The sequence below is a fragment of the Dama dama genome, chromosome 26, assembly GCF_033118175.1.
Source record: "Dama dama isolate Ldn47 chromosome 26, ASM3311817v1, whole genome shotgun sequence".
Lineage (NCBI taxonomy): Eukaryota > Metazoa > Chordata > Mammalia > Artiodactyla > Cervidae > Dama > Dama dama.
Window position 1 is genome coordinate 28026758 of NC_083706.1, and position 21611 is coordinate 28048368.

At 35.8% G+C, this 21611-nt stretch overlaps 1 protein-coding gene across 2 annotated transcripts in view; it reads right to left on the bottom strand.

Annotated features, from left to right (window-relative positions):
- HBS1L (HBS1 like translational GTPase) overlaps positions 1-21611 on the bottom strand; it is an 81222-nt gene that overhangs the window by 25745 nt on the left and 33866 nt on the right. For both annotated transcript variants that reach the window (XM_061130200.1, XM_061130202.1), the window contains one exon: positions 4218-4326. In XM_061130200.1, the coding sequence (XP_060986183.1) occupies positions 4218-4326 (109 nt within the window). The remainder of the gene's footprint in view (positions 1-4217; positions 4327-21611) is intronic.

The following is a 21611-nucleotide window of genomic DNA, read 5'->3' on the forward strand; positions in this document are numbered from 1 at the left end:
CATCTGCAGACCAAAAAATAATCTCCGCTACGTGGCTAGAGTCTGTTAAGGTGGAAATGATAAGCAGTTAGACCCAAACCACACAAATACAGACTTAGAAGATTCCAGGAGAAAAACAGACTACTAAAAACTAAGATAAGAAGAAAATATCCCATAAAGTAACTGAAACTCAATGTCTAAGCCCATAGCTCAGCCATACAGTCCTATCAAAACAGGTGGCATAAAGGAGATATTTTGTAAAACTTGGTACCAAACATGTTCCAGCAGATAAATTCATATTAAAAAAAAAAAAAACAATAGCTTTATCAGTTTTTAATCCCTAACTCATTCCTTCAACAGCACAGAGACTCACAATCTTCTTTTGCTCAAACACTGTCCTTGAAGGAAGTATCTCTAAATGTCTACATTTTTATTACTTTTGGCAAAGGGGTTTTAATTCATTAATTCAATAAATACTTGATTCACTAAAAACTGTAATATACACTAGTCACTGATGCTGAGAAGAAAAGATATAGAAACAAAAAAGTTATCAATTGATCCCAAAAGTTTACAATCTAGTAAGGAACTCAGATATCAGATACGTAAAATAGAAATAAGACCACCTGGCTTATTTCCTCCTTGACAATGACAGTGCCTCCAAAAGTAAACACTGCTCTTACTGAGTTCTTCATTAGCTCCTTGACTGTCCTCCATGGAAATCATACCAGTGCTATCCTGTGGATAGCTATGAAAGATGTAATGTAATCAAACAGACTTATGATGTGCTTTACCTTTCCTTCAATGACACAAATAAAGACTTAGGACAAAGAACAGGTTAAATTTCAAGTTATTAGAATGAAACCAATTAGACCCATCTTAATGTGGAGCTGGCAGAGAAGAATTACATATAGAAAGAAGTTCACAAAGATCACTTAAGGATTGTACTGTGATGGAGATGTGTACGAACAGCAAATCTCTTTTCTTCCTGCCCTGCATAACAAAAAGAGATTCACTGTTCTCTCTCTCAGTATTTTTTAAATGCCCAACACTGATTCTCATCCCATGCCTCAGGAAAGAATCACATTAGTTATATTTTCAACTTCATTAAAAGCCTCTTATCCACTCCTGTTTTATTTTGCTTTAGCAAATCTCCACTAACTTGAGCGGTCACTGCTTAGACAGATTAGCTTCACCTCGAACTACAGGGAAAAAATTTAAGTATGTGGAAACTGTTCCCACTCTTAAAAGAGTCCAACAAACCAAGCTAAGTAAATCAAATTTAAACTGAAATTTTCAAACATTTATTTGAATGTCCACAACTAGTTCTCTAAAACAAAAACATGACAACTCTGTATTTAGAGGAGTAAAGAAAAAAAAAAAACAAACCCTACAAATTACTGTCAAAGTACTCAACCAGAATAACTAGTCACAAACTCTGGTTCTGATCAGGCCTGGGAAAAATCACACTCTCTGGCTTCAAATCTTTCTGTTTTTAGTGAGACTTTTCTTCAAAGGAAAATTCATGGTAACTCCAACACAGAAAACAGACAGAAGCAGAACAGCTCTGATCTGACACAGTGGGCTGAGGGCTGAAGCTGGGCTCACCCACAAAGTAGGCAGCCCTCCTCAGGATAGGAAGAGCACCAGAAACGCGGTCTGTCTTGATTATCTCATTTACGGTTCAGCAACATGGAAGATTTGCTTTTCTCTAACTCTCACAACATTTCTTCAATTTTAGGAAAACTGCATTTTAATTCACTAACCCATGCAGTGTTACAGCAAAGCGCCAATGTAGCTAGAAAGCATTCTAGGTAAGTCTGTACTGAGTAAAAACTTCTGCATATTATAAAGTAAAAGTTACTGTATTAAGATTTTGAAAAATCTCTTAAGATGAGGTAAAGTAACTATTACGAGTTCAGAGCTATAATTACTGACTGAAAGAAAGAAAGTATGGAAGAATAAGCTTGTGAATATTTTTTAAGGTGCTTTAACACATAATTGTTTAACCTTATCTATTACTATAAAATGACTGATCTGCTTTTTTAAACCATCTTTCCAAAATTGAGAATATTTCCACATTTCGAGAGGCTTCATGTTTCTTTGTGAGTTCTTTAAATGATACTGAAAAGTTAATAATTTAGATTGAAGAGGTTAACCACAGAGTTATTTGTTCTCTACACAACGTTCTAATGATTTTTACTCACTGCATTTTCGAGAGAGGTATTTACTATCTTTACTAATAGTGAAGAAAAAGTTGGCTCTTTCACTTTATTCTAAGAAATGCATTACCCTTTTTTTTTAATAAGCAGTCACTGGGAATCACATTATATAGAAACCTATGATGCTGAAATCTTGACTCAAAAGTGTTTAATTATATTTCTCTGTGCTTTCTTGAGACTAAATAAAAACAACAGCCTAAGTATTATCCTTACTATAAATTTCCCAAAAAATCCTATAAAAGTATTTGATGTAAATATAGCTTGGTCCTCGAGCAATATTTATGCATTTCTAAGTATTTTCCATCTGTACCTGTAGACCTTTCACATTCTGATGACTTCTCCTACAGAGCCACATCAAAATACTAGCTCACAGGTCTGCTTTTTACTATTTCCAGGTTTTTTTTTTTTTTTAATGTATTTCCCCAAGGATTCTGATCAGTAAATACTTAAACAACTATTCTATGAAAAGAAAATAGTGATTAATATTAATGGTCCCTGTCCTCATGAAGCATATAGTCTTATAAATTCTGAAAAGCTTGCATTATACTTGTAAAGCATAAAGGTAGTATTCTAAGAATTACTACTTGAATTGAGCATTTTTTCTTGATCATTAATTACTATATTAATAATTTCAATTAATAATAATTTTAACTAATTATTGAGTATTACTGTTATAAATACTTACAAACATAACTACGTATTTACTTCTGATATATAGTACCCCATGGGCTGTAATATATAAACAAATATACATAGACAAGTCTAGAATCAAGCCCATTTTCTCATTCTCTTTTCTTTGTACTAGGCTCATTTGCATGTTGCTTTCTAAGCCTCTAAAACCTTTTGCATAAGATTTTAAAATCCTTAGAACAAGGAACTGCATATTTTATTTATTTTTTCCTTGCTCAATGGAAATAATTCCATAATAGGATTAAATGGTACTCAAGACTTGAGAATAAAAAGGTACTTATGATTCCAACAACCCAAGCCTAATTCAGAGAGAAAAGACATACACTAAGCTTTTTGTTACTGAATCAGGATGCAAAATTATTTTAATGGGCTAAAGTTACTCAAACTAAAAATTAACTTTTTCATTCATCCATTCATTCAACTAACATATACTGAATGCCTACTATGTCCTAGATATAGAGTTCTTTCCCTCACTAAATTTGAGATCGAATGAATAAATCTGGCTTCTATAAAATTAAAAATAAAAATAAATAAAATGAACGAAATAATCATTCACATCTGTCCCAACAGACACTCATGGATATTTCTATTAATTTACATTAAGAAATACTGTAAAGGAGAAAAAAATGGCTGCTGAGGTTGTATTTCCTGAAATTGAAAAAAATATATATTGTTCATATCTGATAAGTGTTTCTTGTCTAACTGGTAGACAAAACATATATAATTAAAGTTACGACTCTGCTGTTATGTCTCAAGCAACCCACTTGCCTCATCTATAGAAACTCTTGAGAGAATTCTAAAGATTGTGAAAAGAAAGAATAAATGAGTAATAGCTAAGTATGACTTATTATCATTTCTCATTAGATATCTGTGAGTCTAGGTATGCTTTATTTTATATTTTGTCTTTGTTATACTGATCCATTTTATTCAATATCAAAGTCTAAAAGAGTTTAAAGGTAATAGCAAAATATTTAATTAATGATTGCATGATTCACCAGCTACATTTAATTCGCAAACACTGCTTGTTTATGCCATCTAGTGGCATAAGGATGCCCTACCTCGCAGTGCTTGATTTCACAAAATCATAGGCTTTTGACAGTAGAGAAGCTATACTTTATTTGTATGAGGAAATTGACAATGAGGTAGATTAACACACATGTAAGTTTAGAATCAAGCCTAATTTCTCATCCCCTTTTCTTTGCATTATGCCATACTGAGGACCTATTGTACTTCAATGATTATATTATGAAAAATTGAAATAGATTCTTACAGTCTAACAAGGAGACAACACTAATTTCAAAAAAAAGGAGGAAGAGTTAAAAACCTTACCTGGGCACTTCAAATCCCATAGTTTGCTTCTTTCCAGATACAGTCATCTTAGTAACTTTTGGCACAATTTCAGATTCACTTTGAGATGACTGGGAATCTATTGATTTTCCTAATTAAAGAGTAAAATATAAAAAGCACATTAATTCAAGTTGATTCCTAGAAACATTATATTTTAAATACATATTATGACAATTTTCACAGAACCACATCTTTAAACATGTTTTTTTCTCTAAAAAAACTCAGTGAAATATTAAAATGCTGAAAGAAATTCTTCTGTCACCCTGTTCTGGGAAATCCCCTCCTGTCAGGACTCTTCTATGCTTAACCCTCCACCAACCACCAAATCTCTTCCTAATTCTGAACTGACTCTGAAGTTTCAATATTAAGAGGTCACAAGGTGCTTTCTGCACTGAGCCTCGTTCTGACATTATACCTAGACCCTCTCTCTCTCTCTCCTACCACGCCCTTTCACAACACTAAAATTGTTCAGTCAGTTAGCAGATGGTTAAACTATTTTTAATCATGATACCTACAAACTGATGAGCAAGTTGAGAGTCTGCTGAATTGTACTAGACACTGCATATATTTTACGTGGACATAATACTAGACTTAGTAAGATACTTCATTTGTTGTTCAGTCACTCAGTTGTGTCCCACTCTTTGCGACCCCATGGACTGCAGCACACAAGTATAGATACTTGATATCTATATAGAATACGGACAAAGAGGTCAAAGTTGAAAAATGAAGAACATGAAGGAAGATAAAATTATGAGCTAGGTCAAAGTAAGACTTTTATGCATTTGAACCTTTAAAAAATACACACACACACACACACATATATATTTAATTCATGGAATTCTTTAGAATGAACTTTTATTATTTTCAGTAAGAGTACCATCAGGATTTTGTCCACATAAAACTATGGAAACTGCACTGCTGCACTGGTAAGTGTATATACAGAAATTATGTTTAAAAATTAGAAAAGGCAAATTAATGTATATAATTCATTCAAAACATTTGTTATCTGCCTACTGTATGCCAAGCATTATGCTGGAAATAAAATGTTGAACAAGAACAGCCATAATCCTTGTACTGAGAAAGTCTAGTGGAGAATAGGTACTAACTGATCACAAAAATGTAAGTAAAATTAAAACTGTCACTAGTGTTATAATCCATATATAATTTGGTGACAAGGGACATGAAAACAAGAGTTAAGATGCAAAACAAATGAATAGGAATAAACTGCAGAGAAGAGCATTTCAAACAGAGAGAGTGAAAGTGGAGGAGAGAGGGAGCAGAGTTAAATGAAGCTGAAGGAGGAGGCGATGGTCGGGCAATGTAGGACCTTTAAGTCACAGCAAAGAACCCAATGTTCGTTCTAACACAACTGGAAGCCCAGAAAATGATGTAAGAACATGAGGGGGAAGGGAACTAGAGGAAAAGATAAAATAAATGGTCACTCTCAAAGAAGAAGTCTGGGCTGGAGTATTTATTTGTGACTCATCGGCACATAATCAGTTGCTGAAGGCACTGACATAAGTGAGATCACGGCAGAGAACACTGAGGAAGAAAACAAGTGGTCTGAGGACAAAGCCTTGGAAGAAACGCAACCTTTAATCATTAAGACAGAGGACAGTAAGAAAGAGGACAAGGCCTGCAAAAAGGTGAGAGAGGAAGGCTGGGGGTGAATGGTGCCCAAAGCTAAGGGGATTTAGCATCACCAGAGTCTGAGGCTGCTGTTCAAGCAAGTGAGACGAACAAAATCATTCACCAGTGATGCGAGCCCTTTAGATAAAGGTCATTAGTAGAGTTAGCAAGAATCACTTGAGAGACATGAGGGGAGGAAATGTTAGAACGGGTTAAAAAGAAAATGAAGTTGAGAAAACAGAAGTAGCTGCAAGTGCATGTCCACTATCTCTTACGCATGATTCCAAAGTCCAAAAGCTCTAAAAAAAAAATCAAGGTTTTTTTAACCTCATTTGGAAGTAAAACCTGACCTGGACTGAAGTGAAGCTTTTTGCAGCCCTTACTTCACTTCAAGTGAAAAGCCACACATTCCAGTGCAGAAATAACAATGTGATGATCATAGGGTGCTGCCCCAAATCCCATCAGGGATATCACACTACAGGTGTTAATGCTTTCTGAAATCCAAAAACTTCTGATTTCTGAGTCAAATCTGGTCCCAAGGGCTTAGATAAGCAATTGTGTAGATATACAGACCAATGACTCTTTGAAAAAAATCTGACTGGAAATGGGGGGAACGTGGTAGAATGGTAGCAAAAATGTTATATGGGATCATCTGGTGAAGAAAGTAAAATTGAGAAGGCCTGGTTCAAAGTATCAGGAAGAAACAAGATCATGTCAGGTGTTTTAGAATTTCTGACAATGCAGAAAGGGATGGGCCATAAAGCACAGGTAGAAACTGAACTAAAATAGGAGAAAGGCACTTTTACTACAATAGAAACCAGACTGGTATGTTGAGAAGCTGCTATTGCTGCTGCTGCTAAGTCGTTTCAGTCGTGTCCGACTCTGTGCGACCCCTTAGACGGCAGCCCACCAGGCTCCGCCGTCCCTAGGATTCTCCAGGCAAGAACACTGGAGTGGGCTGCCATTCCCTTCTCCAGTGCATGAAAGTGAAAAGTGAAAGTGAAGTCGCTCAGTCGTGTCCGACTCTTCACGACCCCATGGACTGCAGCCCACCAGGCTCCTCTGCCCATGGGATTTTCCAGGCAAGAATACCCAATGGAGTGGGTTGCCATTGCCTTCATGTTGAGAAGCTAGAAGATGAAAACTCCTAATAGCTAGTTCCTATTTTCTCCATAACATAGCAACCAGTTAACTGGTGAAACTGAGGGTGACTGAAAAAAGTTAAAAGACTGGTGAAGCAAATGAGGCTTTCAATAATTTTTGCACAAGAAATGAGTTGAACACACACCAAAATAGGGGAACTGTTGGACAGTACTGACATTTACAGTATTTAAGATTGAGATTTGCCCATTTAAGATTTGCAATAATGAACGTGCAATGGAATCAATCTGCCTGTCCATATGACTTTTTCTAGCAATGTTCAGTCATTCAGGAACAGGTACAGAGAAGATACTGACTGCATCATTCAGAGGTAGGTTTCTACTCAACAGATACAAAAAACAGGCAAAGAAATAAAGGTGGTTGAAGGTAACGGCAACAAAAAAGGGGAGTTATTGAAATTATAAACCACGAACTCTAAGCTGGATTAAACAAATGATAAAGGAAGAGTGCTGATGCACTGAAAGTTGGGGTCCAAAGGTCAAGAAAAGTCCATGACGTAAGGAATACAATGAAGTGGTTGTAGTCAGAATGGGACAAGTGATTTCATGATTTGAGGGGAGAGGAAGTTGAAGGGAGGGAATTCATCAGTGAACTGCTGATGAAAGGTGAAGGTCACTGGAAATGAGCTGGTCAAGGAATTGCCAAGTTCAGAGCACTGGACTTGTTTTCCCACATGAATGCACAAGCTATGATCATGAAGAGCTCACAGCACAGAAGAAAACTGTAAGTCAGCTGCCAAAGTCTCAAGGAACAGTGCTCAAGGAACAGTGATTGTGAGGTTGTTCAGGAAAGGACAGCAGTGAAGATGAACTAAAGGCTGGTTAGGGAAAAGACAGAGGCTTCAAAGGAGCCAAGATTAAAGTGGGAAAAGAGAGCGAAGGGATATGGTTGGAAATGGCAGAAAAGAAAATAAAGTTGACTTTCTAGACCTTGGAGTTTGAGAGGATATACACGAACTAAGCAAGGAAGTGGAAAAAACACTAAGAAAACAGGTTGAGAATTCTGAAGGGGTTTGATTTCCATGATAAAAGCAGTTTCAAAATTCTAGCAAACATAGGAAGGGGTGAGTGAATGAAAAGGGAGGAGACTGAGAACATGATGAGGATGATGATGATGGGGAGGAGGGTGGATGAGGGAGTGGTGTGTGTAGGTGGGGAGAACACCCTGACTGATACAGACGCATGGCAGGTTTTGGACTCTGTCAAAATAGAGGGAAAGGCTCAGCATAAAAATGTCTCAATCCAAGTAATACAAGGTTAATTCCCACTTCTCCTGCCTTTTATTCCCCCCCCCCCCCCATTATAAAATACTTATTAAGGTATACTTTAGGGAATATAGTGAATATAAAACTTAAGATAATTAAAACTAATTTTAATACCTTCTATTTTGTGTGTAAAAAACCCCTTGGCTCATTTATACATTTAGTACATTGAAATACTTTAATGGTGAGTTTCATAAAAATTAGTTGGGTCATAAAATGAAATAAAAGGTCTTTAAGCATAAAGAAAAGTCACAATATGAATTCATACTATTTCTGGCTGTGCTTAGTCACTCAGTTGTGTCCAACTCTTTGTGACCCCATGGACTGTAGCCCGCCAGACTCTTCTATCCATGGGGATTCTCCAGGTAAGAATACTTGAGTGGGTTGCCATGCCTTCCTCCGGGGGAATCTTCCAAACCCAGGGATCGAACCCAGGTCTCCTGCATTGCACATAGATTCTTTACCATCTGAGCCACCAGGGCTGTTTCTGGGGATGCAGTAAATCTTTTTCATTTCTGGTGATTTCTATCTACAGGATATCACACCTCAAACCAAAGATGCAGTATTTCAAAAATTTGGTTATACAAATGAAAGCCTTATTTAGAAAAAAAAAAAAAAAAAGAATCTGAATATCAACCATTAAAGCAATGGTTCATAAATCTTCTTATTTCGGTCAGATACCCCTTTGAAAAAGCTATTGAGAATAATGGGACACTTTTGACAGAAAAATACACAGCACACAAAATTCTGCATGCTATTTCAGCAGGTTCAGTAATTCCAACCCTAGAACTCTCCCCTTGAGAGAGAACCTTGCTTCAGCCTATTTTGGAAATACACTAATTCAATTTGATGTTATCCATAGTCAACAAAAGCATATGCTCAATACATTTTCTATTAAGCTGTTATTAATAGCAGTGTGATGTGGTTCCATTTATCCAACCACATTACACAGCTCCCTTCATAACTAGGATCAAACTGATGACAGGTAAAATCTACTGACACAGGTCAGAAATGAACTAATAACTAAAATAACCAGTCATGGATCAATAAGAGATACATATATCCATCACATAAAAATGTAAAATGTTTACTGTATTCCCTCATCTTCCTCCAACCAACTAGAAATTCATTTTCTGTATAACAACCTCAAGAAGTTGAGCATTACATTTTCAAGAAGTCTCAAAGTAATGGCAGTATGGAATGAGTCCTGGATGGAAAAAAGGAGCTTGGACTCCGTACTGCTCTACCACGAATTAAGTGTTGTCTACCTTACAGCTTAAAGTTTGTTTAATTTCACTAGCTTCAGTTTTCCCATCTACACAATGAAGTAAATTAAAAGGTTTCTAGAAGTTCTGTGAATGCGTCTATCATTCCCAAACCATTAAGATATCCCTTAAATCAAACAGCCCCTTAGAAGGTAAAGAAAAATGTACCACTCCAAAGAAAAATTATCAAAGTCCTCCCCCAAGTCATGTAAAACCCACCCACCAAATCATGCTCACAAAAAGAAATATTCTGAAGAGTCATATATTAGTGATTAGTGTTTGGTCTCTAGCAGGATGAAGAACTGACCACCTTTTAGATTCTTCTTTTCAATGAAAATAACAGCTATCCAGTTAATCAAGTCCAACCAGCTTGTTACATAAACCAAAAAAAAAAAAAGTCTCCCAAACAAAAACAAGGAACAAAGAAGTGACCACCTTAGTCGCAGGGTCTGTACTGAATCAGCCCGCCTACTTGTCCAGTTCACCTCTATCTCTAAAGCAAAGCCTTCTTTGCTAGTGGTTACCTAGTTCCTAGTGGTTACCCCTTGCTGGGCTGCTTCCTCCAGAACTGCTTCCACTTCCTTCCTGGGGGCTAAAATCTAAGTAGCAGAAACCATTTAGATCTGTCTCTTGAACATGCAATTACCCAGGTCTCTCATCCTGAAGACGTATATTCAATGTATACGCCTTCCTAAAGGATTCAAAGCTAAATCTCCCTAGCTCTCCACAACTGTAACAGACTTGCTAAACTTAATGAAACTTGCCATTTACATATCCACAAGATTACCCTCTTCTGATTCATTCCTTTGGTCTTTAAAACACAATCAGTACTAGAATACTACAGCTCTCTGAGGGCAGGAACTGCCTCATACACCTGTCCACACAGAGCCCAGCACAGACACAGGGCTCTGCTCACAACTAGCATTCAAGAAAGAGTTGAATGATAAAGCCTTGAGGGTTTAAAATGTCAAACCATGAGTTCATCCCTGTTGCTTCTGCAAGTTATCTTAGTTCTCTTCTTCAGGCAATAACCTCAGTTTACTTTCTACCTACCTATTGCACTTACTACCAGCCACCTCCTAATGCTTAGAGACCTGGGCTCCAGAAGCCAGTCTGACTCTTGCTATGGGTACTCAGGTAGGCTCTTCTGCCAGGGGTTGCATATGCTCTTTTACCTTCACAACAACCACACAAAGTGAGTATAATTATTCCTACTTTAGAGAAACTAAGGTTCAAAACAGTTGCTTTGTCAGGATTATACAACCTTGGGCAGTGACACAGCTAGATTTTTTTTAAAAAAAAGATATGCATCACATGGTGATTAAAGAGCTTATACACTATTCTGAGACAATTATAAAAGCTGTGGCGATTAAGTTGTAGAAGCAGTAAGCAACAGAATTCTAAGTATGCATCTGAGTACTTAGGAACAACTTTTAACAAATGAAATGAGATTTGACCTGAACCTGGAAAACAACATGAGAAAAGTCATTTTTAAGTGTTAATGGGGCAAAAGTTCTGAAAAAGAATGGGCAGCTACAAAAGACATTTTTAAAGACTATGTAACACTGAAGCTTTGAAGGAAAGCATTCTTTAAAAAAATAATCTTTCATAGATGTATTTTCAAGGGCTATTTTCTCATTCAATAAGTAGAGTAAAACAAATAATATTAAGTATACTAAGTTAGGGAGGATAATTACTGTTTAAAATGGGAAAAGCTAAATTAAGAGGAGGTAAAACAAAAACCATAAAAACTTATATGTAATAATGATTTCTCCATAAAATATGCTGCCATCTCTCTTCTGTTTATAATTCCTTAACTTTTCCCTAGCCGTTAATAAGGCATCCACTTCTTCATTCCTAGGATGCTTTAAACTCTATAGGTATCTTCCACCTTGCAGTAATCAATTCTAGTATGTCTAGAAATCTAAGTCTCTGCCACCAGAAAATTCATGAACTTGAGCCTAGACTGAGTCATCAAATACTCCAAAGACTGAGTTTATCCCATGGGCAAAATAAGGATATCACTACCTAAACCCTCTACCTGACAACAATTTTATAATAAATATTGTATTTGTAAAAAAGCACACCAACTATTTTAAAATACTGTCAACTAAAAAAAAAAAAATTGTCAGATCTTATTCTTTGGAATTATCTCATCATTGTTCATAGAACATCCTTGCCAGAATTCGTGGTCAATACATATTTACTGTCAAGTATCTTTAGCTTCACTGGATACTGCTGTACCCATTAACCTCTCTTATTTTTTTAAGTGATTTTAGCCAATTACAGGATCAAAAATCGCTGGAATAAATATATACCTAGTCATAAACAGGAACACAAAATTTATATCTCAACTTGGCTTGAACCTAGTGTGTTTTTTAAATTTGCTTAAGTGTCTTTCCAGGTGGTGCCATTGGTAAAGAACCCACCTGCCAATGCAGGAGACATAAGAGACCTGGGTTCGATCCCTGGGTCAGGACGATCCCCTGGAGGATTGCATGGCAACTGACTCCAGTATTCTTGCCTCGAGAATCCCATGGACAGAGGAGCCTGAATGGCTACAGTCCATAGGACTGCAAAGAGTCAGACACGACTGAAGTGATGTAGCACATGGCATATACAAGTAAGTCTAAAGGGTACATTAAAAAAAATGAGATGGTATTACAAAATCCAATGGGACTACTGTGGGGGAAAACATGCTAAGCTAATGTTCACCTGAAAGAGTAATGTGAGAGAATGACCAATAAAATTTTTAAACTTAAGGATAATGATAGTTGACTGGAACTACCAGATATCAATCATAAAGCTGAAATAATTTAAATGTGGTAATGGCACAAAAACAGCCTGACGAATTAGAATAGAGCATCTGCAAATGAACCAATAGGAATATATTTATGTTTGAGATACATAAAAATAAGAATTAAATGTATGAAAAAATACATATGAATATATAGGTTACAATGGGCTTCCCTCATGGCTCAGCAGTGAAGAATCCGGCTGCCAATGCAGGAGACACGGGTTCGATCCTGGGTCAGTAAGATCCCCTGAAGAAGGAAATGGAAACACGCTCCAGCATTTTTGCCTGGAAAAATCCCATGGATAGTGGAGACTGGTGGACTATAGTCCATGGGGTCCCAAGTCGGACATGATTTAAGTGACTCAACAACAAAAATACAGGTTATACACAGTCTTCTAAAAAAGTAGGAATTCAACATGTGCAAAGAAATGTCTCAAACCAGCAGGGAAAGAATGGGTCATATTCAATATTGTATTGGGAATACTGGCTATCCATTTGGGGAAAAGACCCTATCATAGGTTTACAGTGTATCATATATAAATTCCTTAATGACTAAAGATATGAACATAAAGAAAACATAAAAATATATTTAATTTTCAGGTAAGGAAGACTGACAAATTTTACATAAAAATTTTTAAATGTTTCCAATTAAAGATACCACAAGCAAACATAGTGTATGTGGGGAAATACACAGAAGGGATTAATATACATAAAGAGCTCCTACAAACCAATAAACAGACCAGTTCAAAATACACTACTCAAAGAAAGGTGTGGCAGAGGAAATGGAGGAGCAGGGAGGGACAAGCAGAAGGGAGAGGAGGACTGAAAAGAGGAGATGGTAAAAGAAGGGGGGGCAGAGGGTTAAAGGGGGCAGAGGAATAAGTAGAATTTCTACTTTTTTTATTAGCATCCAGCATTGCAAAGGAAAATGGAAAAAGAGCACTATCTGACACCACTGGCAAGAGTACAGCCTTTGGCAGGGTTATTTGATAAAAATAAGGAAGTTTCCTCTATACACTGTATTTCTGGAAATGTGTCCTACAGAAATACTAACACTACTGTGCAACAATATATGAACAAGATTATTTACTGTGGTGCTGTCTGTAATGGCAAAAAGATTGTAGATGTACCTCAATGAGGAAATGGTTAACGAATTATGACGCATCCAGACAAAGAAAAAATTTGCTTCAGAAAAAATAGTAAACCTAAATGTACGGAAAGAAAACCATGATACATTAAATGGGAAAAGCAATTGCAATATTATACAGCAAAGATGCTATATCATTATGCTATTGGCATTAAAATGCCTACAAGAATGTAAGTGAACTTTTAAAGTGATTACTTCAAGAGACTGATATTAGGAAAGAGGAAGGACTTTTCATCTCAAAATTTACATACATCTATGCTACAATGACTACATATACTTTTTATAATTAAAAATGTTTAACTGAAAAGCATATATATTAAAACACTCAAAACATTAAAAACTCATTTCTATACTATTCTTCAGAGATGCTCTGAATTTTTATTTCATGTTTGGAAACAAAGGTACAAAGTTCACCCAATCAATCATCCAATGATTACTTTATATTCAGAATGCTCTAGTAAGGCTGAAAGTAACATTCTAAAGAGTTTTGTCTTTTCGTGTTAAGTAACCCCTTGTTAGGTTCCAAGGCTTCCTGAGAGCAAGGACTGAATCTTTTGAATTTTTCTATTTCTACAACTGAAGTACTTGGTACAATGCACATCATTTATACAGGTTTGCTGAATGCTGAACTGAACAAACAAAATCATTCCCTAGTAAATTCCTAAAGGAATGAAGGTGAAAACTAAAGGGAATTATAAATGTGACGTCCTTGAACATGGAATCTTTTACTGGGAAAAAAAAATCATGGTAAAATCTATCCTACACTCTTACATTTTCTAAAGCAGGATTTCTCACTCTTAACTACTGACATCTTGGACAGGATATTTTTTTGTTGAAGGTGAAGCAGGGTATTACAGGATGCTTAGCAGCATCCCCCAAACGTCTACAGACAGAGCCAAATGTCTGCTGTGGGGCAACATCACCTCCAGTTGAGTACTGCTCTAAAGAGTTATTAGCAAAAGAATTAAATATGTATGATACACCCAATAACCATTCCATGTCAAAATCCTCCAGTCAACTCTCACTTTAGAGTATAGTAATGGAGGTTAGTCTACCTGCTGCCAGGCAGTCTGGGTTGAATCCAGGCCCTGAAACTTTACTGACTGACCTCAAGTGAATCACTTCACTTCTCTCTGTGCCTAGTTTCCTTGTCTATAAAGTGATAACAATATTAAAACCTACCTAATAGATTAAGAGAATTTAATGAGTTAACACATGTAAAGTGCTTAGAGCAATACCTGGCATATATTAAGTACTCAGTGATTCATACCACACTGAATCTATAGACACAAATCAATCTCTGACTATCATGTATTAATTCATGACGGACAGGAGGGAAATGTTGGGTGACTCTCTCTGCTAAGTACTAGAATAGAGAAATCAGAGACATTAGGTGGCACCAGTGTCAAGAACCTGCCTGCTAACGCAGGTAGATGTAAGAGAGGTGAGTTTGATCCTTGGGTTGGGAAGATCCCCTGGAGGAGGGCATGGCAGCCCACTCCAGTGGGTCCACAGGGTTGCAAAAAGTCGGACACGACTGAAGTGACTTAGCATGCACACACACATAGCCTCAAGAAACTTTATGTCTAACAGAGATACCACACAAACATTATTACAATATAAAGCAGACACAGAGACAGTTCATAGGAAAGGTCCTAACCCACTATACTAGAAGAATTAGACAAGTTTCCTTCAAAAGATTCCTAGTGAATCCTGGAGGGAAAAATAAGGAACAGGGACTCAGAAGCTGACACAAGCATACAGCTGACAGCACATCAGCATGGTTGGGAAATGAGAGATTAACTGCGTGGGAAGGACAAAAAAACTGGCAACTCATTAAGACCACTTGTAACATTTAGGTATTTAACTTGATTTTGAAATTTAAGAGCCACTAAAAGAATTTCAACACTGGTAAGACATACCATACTGTGAATTAAAATGAATTGTGGAGGAAAGACTGAGGAAGAGCAGTTAGAAAAGTGTTGTACTGACATGCATAAGAAATTCTATTAACTGCCCTAAGAATGATGGAGATGGAGAAAGGGTTATTTAAAACCTATTACAAGATAAAATTAGGGACATTTACTGCCTAAATGTATGTAAGAAAGTAAGAGTAAGAATAGCTGCCAAATTTTCTAGCAAGGAAAAGTAGATTGCTATGTCATTACCAAATAAATATATCACAGAGAACTAAAAGAAGTCTACTAGTCAGGATCTTTCTTCTCTTGGATGGTCTCTTATTCAAGTGCAAAATTAAGAGCAGTCTATTCAGGGACTGCTGCCTCCTAAATAGAGAGATTGCCTATTTCATGTTTTTTTTAAACACTGCTTAGACACCATCTCAGGTCTTTAGAGTTTTTCCAAAGTAAATTGTAACATGTACTTGGCACTGGAGACACAAAGGTGATTAACAGTCTGTTTTCAGGCAGCTTTCATTCTAGATGTGATGGACCTGTAAAATGGCAAGGCTGACAGAAAATATAAACCAAGAAATGAAGAGAATATGGCAGGTGATCACAAGTGCTATGACTATAGCTAACTGAGTACCAGAGCACATGAAATAAATAAGAGGGGACAAGCATGAAAGATAATACATTAATAAAATATGGTGATGAGCTAGATGAAAATACAGATGTTAATCCCTATGACTCCAAATTAGATATGAATATAGAACACACTGGATCTGATATTTTCTTTCAAGACAAATAGAGATTGGATAGAAAGCTCAATAATCAAGTTTGCAAAGCCGAATGAGAGCACTATTAAAACACAAGTAACTTGAGACCTGGGAATGGATGAAATAACTTACAGAAAATGAAAGGTGAGAAGGTAGTGAAGGTCCAATGAATGTACACTAATAAAGAAAGAAAATAAGCACCCACATTCCTTGTACAGTCCTTACATGAACTGAGGTTCATACAATCATGCAAATTTGCTGGTTGTATTATTAGAGATCATTTGGTGTTGTCCATCATTTTATAGATGAAAATTTAAGTGGATTTTGGAAGATCATATGCCTGATTAATGAGTTTTTTTCCTCCAGGGTATTTCACAGGCACCCTCTCCTTTCCACCCTGTTTCTGATTGCACGTCCTCAGAACTTCATGGAAGTACATTTCCCAAGGTAACCAAATCATATCTGTTTTTGAAGTTAAAAAAGTATACAAAACTTGCTAAGTCAAGCACTTCTATAAAATCTTAATGCTCTGTCTAGATTACGATTTTCTGATTTTAGTTATCTACTCAGATACTTCTGGTCATATTAAATTAGTAATTCTGATTTCAATTAATATTTGCATTTCAAAATCTGGTAAGTCTAGAAGTTAAATCATTCTCAGCTTAACACAGAAGTTTCCAATTAGTAGAATTTTAATTTTCAGTGGGAAACTAGAAGGGTACACTAGGCTGCCTCTAATAACAAACATCTGGATACAATCTTCTTAACCTCTTGCTTATGCTTATTTTAGGTGGGAAATGGAATATTTAGGGTCTAAAACATACATTACAGAATAATGCTATCAAATTTAGGTCACACACGATAATCCCAAATTCTTGAAAATGATAATTCCAGACTAAAATGATATGACTTGAAATAAAAAACCTTTATTGTAAATCTTCATGTAGCGTATATCATTTCTCATCTGTCTGTCAGTATAAGTATGTGCCTTACCTCTCCAACTAACCTCTGAGCTCCAGAAGGATATTTTTAAATTTCTTTTCCACAAGAGCAAGTCCACTGGCCTAATATATACTAAGCACTGGAATATTCACTAAGATTACATAATCTTATATATGGAAAGAAGTAATAGGTTCCCTGACTCAATGATTCGCAGCTTTCAAGAAGGCAGGTGCAAGCACACCCCTGCCCTCTTCCCCTTTGACAATCATTGTCACTGACAGGTTCCAATTCTGACAACAAAGTGGTACATCTCAGGTGTCCTGGGCAAAAAAAAATTACTGTGAATGACTCGTCTAGCATAAAACTAGTTCTACAGATGAAGAAGTGAGGTTCACAATTTGTCCAACCCTGGTTAACATTCTTTGCAGATTATATTTATCTACCTTTTGTTGACTGGTTTCAGGCTCATAACTAAAAATGTTTGAAGATGTCTCAAGTCAGGAAATTAGTTCAGATGACCTTTTACTGTGGCCCTCATACTATTTTTAAAAATAACTACATAGCTTGTTCAGTGAGAATCTCTTCCCCACATATATATATCATTAAATCTCTAAAATGTTTGAACATTTTAATACTATTAGCCACATCAAATGGGATACTAGGTAATGAAAAACTGTTCTCTAGGAAGTAATATTCTTAAATTCAATTAAAAACAACCAAGGTTTGTTTGTTTCATATAAAGGCTATAACTAAACATGAGAGGTATTACCAGGGACATTTTAAGAAAATAAGTTTATTTATTTACTGATTGTGTTAAGTAATTTCAAATTTAAACAGGACCTATAAAGATGTGAAAACACTGTAACATTAATTTGTTTTAAATTTTATTATTTTTAATAAATATTTTTAAAGTATTCTCTGAATCAAACTGGGATTAAAAATTGACTCCACTTTTAAAGATGTGTGCAAGTAGATACAAAATGAAGACAGGGAAAACACAGCATACAAAACTGCATGTAAACTTGTGTGCACAAACCTTATTAACATAAAGAATAAAAATAGGAAAACCTAAAATGATGTGACAAAACACATTTTGTCTTTGGGTAAGAAAATCATAAGTGACTTTTCCCCCTTTTACTACATTAAATATTTAGGAAAATAAGTTAATGGAGATTTGAGAAACTTCAAAAGGAAGAAATTATTTTTCATATTTATATGGTTAAGACAGAAATTTACAACTTAAAATCACTCAAATCAAAACATCTATAGAGTTTTAAAAAAATATATTTTAGGTTATTGTTTTCAACTGAGGTTTTCTAGGTAAATACATTTTTTTGCCATGAATCATTATAGTTTCTATAAGTGTTTCAATACAGAAACACATACAAAAAAAAGATTTTCAAAGAAACAGCATTAAATTTTCAATGAAAAATCACTTCAAATAGAAAATCATTTCATTGAATCTGAACACACATACAAATTCTAGTTACTAGATATACATTGAGAAAGCACAACGAGGCTACAGAGAATAAACCACTAAACCACCTTCTTCAATATTACAACCACTCTGTGATTTGTTAAGTGTATTTTTTTCATTTTAAGATATCCCTCATATAGCATAACCTGCCTCATCAAATCCATCATGCTGTATCCATCTCCTATGATTCAGAAGAAAAATGTTTATCCTAAAAAATATTCATTGGGATCAGCTTTCAATTTTCTATAAATATCACTGAGCCAGCAATCTTAAAAAGTAGAAACTTTTGATGAATAGATTTCAACTTTATATTAGGCTGGATTATATGCTTTGAAGTAGCATCCACAAAATTTTATAATCTAATATATGTAATTATTTTAAATTATATTAGGAGCAATAAGAATTCTACCCCCTGGAAGAGAAAATGGCAACCACTCCAGTATTCTTGCCTGGAACATCACTGTACAGTACAGGGAACTATGCTCAATATCTTATAATAATCTACAAGGAGAAAGAATCTGAAAATGACTATATATATACACATACATATATATATCAAACTGAACTGCTTTGCTGTACAGCTGAAACCAATGCAACATTGTAAATTAACTATAATTAAAAAAAAAAAAGATACACAGTGAGTCATAACCATCTCCAAACATCATCGTGGGGCAGTCATTCCTAAATAACCTGAAAACTTGGTAATATCCAATATTATCCAATATCCAGAAATAACTCCATAATAACAAATGTAATGAACTTTCAAACAATTAGTAAAGGAAAGGAAAGGGAAACTAGTATTGTTTTAAGACACTACTACATGGAACAAGCTGGGTTAAAGATAAATCATCTTAATATTTTGAGACAGAGAATATTTTTACAATTTCAAAGAAAAATTCAAGTCTCAGAGAAATCCAGTAATTTTACTAAGGTCATGCAGATAGCAAATGAAAGAGCTAGGTTACAAAACAGTATTAATCTAATTCAAGCACTATCATCCTTTTCTGCTGCGTTACATGCTACCAGTCAGAGCATACAAACTGTTCAATCTTTTAAATTCTAATGAAAATCTGAAAGAAAACACAAATTCGACTATTTTTTAACACTTCACACAGAAACAAATTTTAGAGGAATTAAGTCTTAAGCTCATATAATTTTCCCAAAGGAAAACAGAATATGCATAACTTAGGCTTGATTTTTTTTTTTTTAATCCAAGACTGCAACCTGTTAAAACAGAATCATATGAAGTTTTTAAATTTTTCTGTAGAAAGAGACCATAAATAAAGAAAATGAAAAGATTGAAAACATTTACAATGTATATGCTAATAAAAGGTTAGTATCTGTAATATAAACATATTTTAATTAATAAGAAAAAGACAACTTAATTAAAAATGGGTAAAATATACAAAACTAAGAGTTCACCAAAAAAAAAAAAGAGTTCACAGAACAAGTTTAATGGCAAGCGAATACGTGAAAACATATTCAACTTCATTACGAAGCAATGAGACATTAATTTCTTACCTGTCAGACTGTTCAAAATCAAGATAAACAATGATACTAACTGCTGGGGGAGGGATGAACCAAAGTACCGCTCTTTAAGCAAAGGCTGTTATCTACTGGAAAGCAAACAGTATACCTTTAAACCCAGCAATTCCACCACAGGGATCTATCTCACAGAATCAAGAGCCCCAGTTTTTAAGGATATGTACACAGATGTTCTATAAACAGAATAGTTCATAGAACCAGAAAGTGGAAATAAAATTAATATCCTTCAGCATGCAATATTCTGACTAAATGGCAGCACAGCCGTCCCACAGAATAGGAGGTAACTACCAAAAAGGATGGCTTCCCTGGCGGCTCCATGGCGAACAATCCACCCGCCAATGCAGGAGACCAGGTATGACCCCTGGGCAGGGAAGAGACCCTGGAGAAGGAAACGCCAACCCACTCTAGTGTCACTGCCTGGGAAATCCCAAGAGCTTGAAGGGCTACAGTCTATGGGGTCACAAAGGAGTCTGACATGACGAAACAACAACAAAAAAGACTACAATGGAAAGATTCCGGTTAACAGTGTATTACAAGGAAAATGAAAACTATAGTACATCTTTTCTTTTTATAATAGTAATGAAAAATCCCTCTATGTATATGTGTTTATTCTTATATGTGATTATGTAAAAAGAAATACATGGAAGAATTTATATCAGGCTGTTAAAAATGGCTAAGAGAGAAGATAAGTCATCTCCCCAAAAGGGCTTACATAAAAACATCATGAATGACTTTAAAAAAACCCAAAAAATTCAGTGGAAGTAAATGTAAGTCCCTTAATGAATTAGACTTTAATATATAATCACTTTTTAAGGCACTTGTTCCTTAGATAGTAGTAAGAAAACCCTTTATTTCTTTGAACCAAGTTATCATTTGTTGAGCATTCTTTATGTGCCAGACACTGTGCCCATTTTATCACATGGCTGCTTTACTTATGAGTGTGTGCTCAGTCATGTCTGACTCTGTGCGGCCCAGTGCACTGTAGCCTGCCAGGCTTCTCTGCCTGTGGAACTTTCCAGGCAAGAATACTGGAGTGGAGTGCCATTTCCTACTCCAGGGGATCTTCCCGAACCAGGTATCGAACCTGCGTCTCTTGCATCTCCTCCACTTGCAGGCATATTCTCTACCACTAGCATCACCTGAACTTCTAAAGTTAGGTACTGTCTTCTCATGAATGAAAGTGAAGTCCAAGTGTTAGTCACTCAGTCGTGTCCAGCTCTGTGACCCCATGGACTGTAGTCCAACAGGCTCCTCTGGAATTCTCCAGGCAAGAATACTGAAGTTCCAGGGGATGATCCTGACTCAGGAATCAAACCCGGCTCTCCTGCATTGCCCACAGATTCTTTACCATCTGAGCCAACAGGGAATAAATGACATTTTAGACACTGTCAACCTATAAAACTGCACAATGCACCATGGATACAATTTTTAGGGACACAAAAATGACTTTCATCACAACTGCCCCCTCCCACCAA